Below are 6,000 nucleotides of genomic sequence, written 5' to 3'. Positions count from 1 at the left end.
GTTAGTGACACTGTAAACACAGCGGGAAGATTCCCTTTGGTCTCTCTGTGTGTTAGTGACACTGTAAACACAGCGGGAAGATTCCCTCTGGTCTCTCTGTGTATTAGTGACACTGTAAACACAGTGGGAAGATTCCCTCTGGTCTCTCAGTGTATTAGTGACACTGTAAACACAGGGGGAAGATTCCCTCTGGTCTCTCCGTGTGTTAGTGACACTGTAAACACAGTGGGAAGATTCCCTCTGGTCTCTCTGTGTATTAGTGACACTGTAAACACAGCGGGAAGATTCCCCCGGTCTCTGTAAGTAATTCATTCTATGTGAGGCGTTTGGGACCTGTCTGAGAAACGGATCAGGTCCTATATCGAGGCACGCCTTTCCCCTAAAACTGTACACAATACGAGAGCAGTAAAGTGAAGGACAGGCTTTGGGAGGGGGTTGGGTATCTCCGCCTGCAGTGTCAGACTATTAACAAACTACACTCTCCTTTAAATCACGTTAACCACAATCCACGTCAGCAACACCCTCCCCGTTAGATCGAATTTTGATTTAAAACCTTGCAGTTGACTTTTTTTGATGTGGAGGCTCTGCGCGGAGTCGGCTCTCAGTTAAACTCTGATGAAAGTGAACCGAGAGCGTTTATCAGCGCACTGCCATCTCCAGACATTAAAAGCTGATTTCAATCTTGGCCTGAACTCAAGTCACTGAGACTCTGGATGCAGAGTTGGATGGAATCCTCCTGCTGTCATTTTACTTGATGGAAACTCCTTTAAACGGTCAGCACTCTATTTTATTGCAGCAAAGTGCAATCCTCGAAGTTCAAATATTAATACAATGTCCTCTCTCCTTTCTCACAGGTTGGCTCGTTAACTCTTGGCTCCCTCTGGGAATTCTCTCTGGGGAAAGTGACCGGGGACAGCGCACTGAGCCAATCCCTCCAACCCCAAACTCCACAGCCGAAGGTGCAACTCCACCTGAATTAATTCTTTGTGGGACAACAAGAGATTTGTTATCTACAGTTTGAAGCTGACGTTTTAAGCCCGAGGTTGAAGGAGATGACTTGTAGTTCCGCAATGGAGGGCGGTCTCCCGAGAGGCTGCGGGCTGCTCCTCACCTTTTGCATCTTCCTCTGCAGAACCAGTAAGTGGAAATTTTGCAGCTTAAGTTTAAAGGCAAAGCCTGCTCTTTGAATCTCTCCTGGTTATTCGCTCCACCCTCCCATTCCACAGCGCAGCTCCCCGTCACAGGGCTTTCCCCTCAATCTTTGTCCGCACTCCGCCTGGGACTTCCCCTTGGACCTTCTGCTAGAAGCTACAGGTGGAATAGGATGGAGAGATTGGGCACTCCCTCATCCTCTAACCGCCCCCCTCCCCCCCAGTCTTTGCTCCAGTCTCGGCCACTGGGACCTCTCACTCTGATCCGCTGGAACCTCTCACTCTGGGCCACTGGGACCTCTCACTCTGGGCCACTGGGACCTCTCACTCTGGGCCACTGGGACCTCTCACTCTGATCTGCTGGGACCTCTCACTCTGGGCCACTGGGACCTCTCACTCTGATCCGCTGGAACCTCTCACTCTGGGCCACTGGGACCTCTCACTCTGGGCCACTGGGACCTCTCACTCTGGGCCTCTGGGACCTCTCACTCTGGGCCACTGGGACCTCTCACTCTGATCTGCTGGGACCTCTCATTCTGGGCCGCTGGGACCTCTCACTCTGGGCCAGGTTAAGCGACTGAGATCACCACCTGGGAAATGGCCTCTCATGATTCTGTACTTTGTGATGTTGGAGGTCCATGTCCAGCTGTGAGGGGACCCCAAGCAGGCCCAGAGTCTCGAAGCTGATACTGGGGGAGAGAGGGGTGTGTGCGAGGATTGCAAGTCTTGTGTTTCTCCCTGTCACAAATACCCCACAAAAATAGAGTTCCAAATCCACAATTCCGGTTTTGGATTTTCATGATGTGATGGAGCCTCAGTCTGGCTCCTGATAAGTCTGGACACTGACAATGTGTCCTTTACAATAGGGTTTTATATAATGTCCTTGTATACATATCGTTATGTATTATTACATAATTGCTATGTAATAGTTGATATTAATTTAATATTGCTGCCTATGTTGGTTAAGGAAAACGAGTGTTCGCAGGGAAGGTTTTTTTTATTCGTTCACGGGATGTGGGCGTCGCTGGCGAGGCCGGCATTTATTGCCCATCCCTAATTGCCCTCGAGAAGGTGGTGGTGAGCCGCCTTCTTGAATCGCTGCAGTCCGTGTGGTGAAGGTTCTCCCACAGTGCTGTTAGGAAGGGAGTTCCAGGATTTTGACCCAGCGACAATGAAGGAACGGCGATATATTTCCAAGTCGGGATGGTGTGTGACTTGGAGGGGAACGTGCAGGTGGTGTTGTTCCCATGCGCCTGCTGCTCTTGTCCTTCTAGGTGGTAGAGGTCGCGGGTTTGGGAGGTGCTGTCGAAGAAGCCTTGGCAAGTTGCTGCAGTGCATCCTGTGGATGGTACACACTGCAGCCACAGTGCGCCGGTGGTGAAGGGAGTGAATGTTTAGGGTGGTGGATGGGGTGCCAATCAAGCGGGCTGCTTTATCTTGGATGGTGTCGAGCTTCTTGAGTGTTGTTGGAGCTGCACTCATCCAGGCAAGTGGACAGTATTCCATCACACTCCTGACTTGTGCCTTGTAGATGGTGGAAAGGCTTTGGGGAGTCAGGAGGTGAGTCACTCACCGCAGAATACCCAGCCTCTGACCTGCTCTCGTAGCCACAGTATTTATATGGCTGGTCCAGTTAAGTTTCTGGTCAATGGTGACCCCCAGGATGTTGATGGTGGGGGATTCGGCGATGGTAATGCCGTTGAATGTCAAGGGGAGGTGGTTAGACTCTCTCTTGTTGGAGATGGTCATTGCCTGGCACTTATCTGGCGCGAATGTTACTTGCCACTTATGAGCCCAAGCCTGGATGTTGTCCAGGTCTTGCTGCATGCGGGCTCGGACTGCTTCATTGTGTGTCCGAGACCGAGTTCCAGAAGGTAATTGGGTTCCATGGACTCCAGGAGCTCGGTAAAATCACCCACAGGACCAGAGAGCAATTTACCAGGGGGTTTTCCCCGAAATTTGCCTGTTTTTGTTTTGCCTCTCCCAGGAGACTGTGTGACTGTAGGGGAGGGGCTGGTCGGGGGGGTGGGGGCGAGTTTTAATGATGGGAGGAGGTTGAAACACATGGAATAGGTTGGATGGAGCAGCTGGGCTCCGCCTGTGTTTTTCCAGATGTTGGTGTGTTCCAATGGCAGAACCTGTATTAACAGCCAATGAAGTACTTTCCAAGTGTAGTCACCGTTTGTAATGTAGGAATGACAGCAGTCAATTTGTGCACAGCAAGATCCCACAAACAGAATGAACGGAAATAAAAAAAATTGAAAATGCTGGAAGCAGTCAGCAGGTGAGGCAGCATCTGAGAAAGGTTAATGTTTCTGGTTAGCACTGGAAGATGTGAATTATCCAGTTTTTAAGGTGGAACAGAGCAGGGCAAAAGGCAGAGGAGCTTTAACCATTCGCCCGCCCTCCGGGTCTCATATTTCTCTCATTGTTCTCCTCCTGCCTCTTTCTGTCTGATATTCTGTCCTTTACTCATCTCCCGATGTCCACCTGATCGTCCCTTGTGTGTGGGATCTTTGTGTTTCTCCCTGCTCCACCTGCGGGAATGGGATTGGGCTGTGCTGCACCGACTCTAGGCTCAGAAATGACCGCTGGCCACTTGGGGAAAGAATTGCAGGTTGTCCGGGTCCGAGAAACGGTCCCCTCGACAAGTTACCCCTCCAGGAGAGGGAGACGGGGAAGGGCCTGGGAAATAATATATAAAATAATATATAAAACCACACTGAACAGGTCGAGAGGAGGCTGACACGGAGGATTCTGGGACCGAGAATTCTCAACTATCAACACTCACTGGGCTGAATTTATTTTCACTGGAGAAACAGGTCGGGATGGGATGGGATGTTCAGAGGCACAGACACTGGGGATTTAGACTAATATTGGACTGAGCTGGGAGCTGGAAGATGACAAGCCCTCGGCCAGACTGGGAATGATCAGATTTGATTTATTAATTTGGAACAGACTCCCAGCAAAGGTTATTATTGCATTTACATCAAGTATCTCATCACATCCTCAGGCCGTCCCAGAGCAGCCGGTGAGTCACTTTTCGGAGTGCAGCATCCGCTGTTACCACTTCATTAATGGGATTGAGAATGATAAATATTAACATACCGTCAATTCTCACCTGATCTGTTGGACACGATGAGTCTCATTATCTGTAGATGCAGTGGGTTAGATGTGCAAGGTGGGTCCTGAGGATGAATTGCCATCTCATTAACTTCGGGTGTTCAAGAAACGCCATGAGATTCATCCGTGTGGAGACTGTCCCCATTGCAACCTCCCTCCTGAGACTCGGTGCACGATGGAGCCAATTGTACAATTGATGAGCTTTGGGGGGCTGAGTTCCCTTTTCTTATGTTCTCAGGGAGCAGTTCAGGGAATCGTATATGGCTCTCAATTCATAGAACATATCACAGAGGTAGTAGAGGTGATGTATATGGTCCCTAATTCATGTACCACACTACAAGAGGTGATGTATATGGCTCCCAATTCATGTATCTCACAGGAGAGGCAGTAGAGGTGATGTACATGGTCCCTAATTCATGTACACACACAACAGAGGCCACAGAGGTGAAGTATATGGCTTCTAATTCATGTACCACACAGAGGAGAATAGCAGAAGTGATAACAATGGTCCCAATAAATTAAAACCTCTTTTCTGAGGGATTCTGTTGACTTTATTACAATCTGACCACTGCAGTGATCATCCAGTGAAGTAAGTCAAAGCTTTAAATTTTGTCCCCTTCTTGTGCTCAGCCACAAACCCCCAAGTCACCGGCAATAATTCCATTGGTGTTTGTTGTCCTTGTGTTCAATCAGTAACAGTAACCAACACCCAGTTCCTCACTCACTGACCTCTCTCTCATTTCTAGTTTATTGTCAGGAGAAGACTCATTCTCAAGCAGAGGAAAGACTCTTCAAACACCTCTTCACTGGCTACAACAGGTGGTCCCGACCTGTCCCCAACACCTCGAACGCAGTCATCGTCAACTTTGGTCTTTCCATTGCTCAACTCATTGACGTGGTGAGAAACAGCTCACTACTGCTCACAATCACCGGTGATAGTTTGTTGGTGGGGAGGGAGAGTGCATTTACACCCACCCATGGGAAAGAAAGAACTTGTATTTATAAAACACATTTCACCACTTCAGGGTGTCCGAAAGCATTTCATAGACAATGTAGTGTGGCCACTGTTGTAATGTAGGAAACACTGCAGCCGATTTGCACACAGCAAGATCCCACAAACAGCAATGAGATAATCAGTTTTAGCAATGTTCATTGAGGGATAACTATTGGTCTAGGACCAAGGAGAACTCTCCTGCACTTCTTCCAAATAATGGCCATGGGATCTTTTATGTCCACCTTGGAGGGTGGACAGGGCCTCGGCTTAATGTGTCATCCGAAAGACAGCACAGTACTCCCTCAGTACTACACTGAAGTGTCAGCCTAGATTATAGGCTGAAGTCTCTGGAGTGGGACTTGAACCCACAATCTTCAGGCTCAGAGGTGGGAGTGCTGCCCACTGAGCCATGGTTCACACCTTGGAGGAAATGGCTGCTGACTCTGGCTAATATCCTTCCTGATGGATTTCACTCTGTGCTTTGCCCAAACGATGCTTCACTCCCATGAGTTAAATAGGGACATTTGGCTCCCTCCCTTCACCTCCCATCCCCTCGCTATCTGTCCATGAGGCTCGGGCCATAGAATAGGCTCAATGATGAACAGTGACCCACGTGTGAACTGCGGTCCCTCCAGCGAGGGTTCGCACTGGGAGCAGAACCTGTGCTGATCCCTTATAGATGTCAGTGCCCTCTCAGGAGGAGGAGGTTTGTGAGACAGTCTCGTCAGTTCC

At 49.3% G+C, this 6,000-nt stretch overlaps 1 protein-coding gene across 3 annotated transcripts in view; it reads left to right on the top strand.

Annotated features, from left to right (window-relative positions):
• Positions 1-6,000, top strand: part of LOC137324336 (neuronal acetylcholine receptor subunit alpha-2-like) — a 40,148-nt gene that overhangs the window by 3,233 nt on the left and 30,915 nt on the right. For 2 of the 3 annotated variants that reach the window (XM_067988501.1, XM_067988499.1), the window contains exons 2-3: positions 855-1,137; positions 5,021-5,172. In XM_067988501.1, coding sequence (XP_067844602.1) covers positions 1,053-1,137; positions 5,021-5,172 — 237 coding nt within the window. In that variant the 5' untranslated portion in view covers positions 855-1,052. Of the gene's footprint in view, positions 1-593; positions 774-854; positions 1,138-5,020; positions 5,173-6,000 lie in introns of those variants that run through there. The other variant, XM_067988500.1, reaches the window with a different exon arrangement.

This window comes from Heptranchias perlo, chromosome 8 (genome assembly GCF_035084215.1).
Source record: "Heptranchias perlo isolate sHepPer1 chromosome 8, sHepPer1.hap1, whole genome shotgun sequence".
Taxonomy (NCBI): domain Eukaryota; kingdom Metazoa; phylum Chordata; class Chondrichthyes; order Hexanchiformes; family Hexanchidae; genus Heptranchias; species Heptranchias perlo.
Note: the sequence above shows the minus strand (reverse complement) of the source record. Positions and strands in the feature narration are given on the sequence as shown.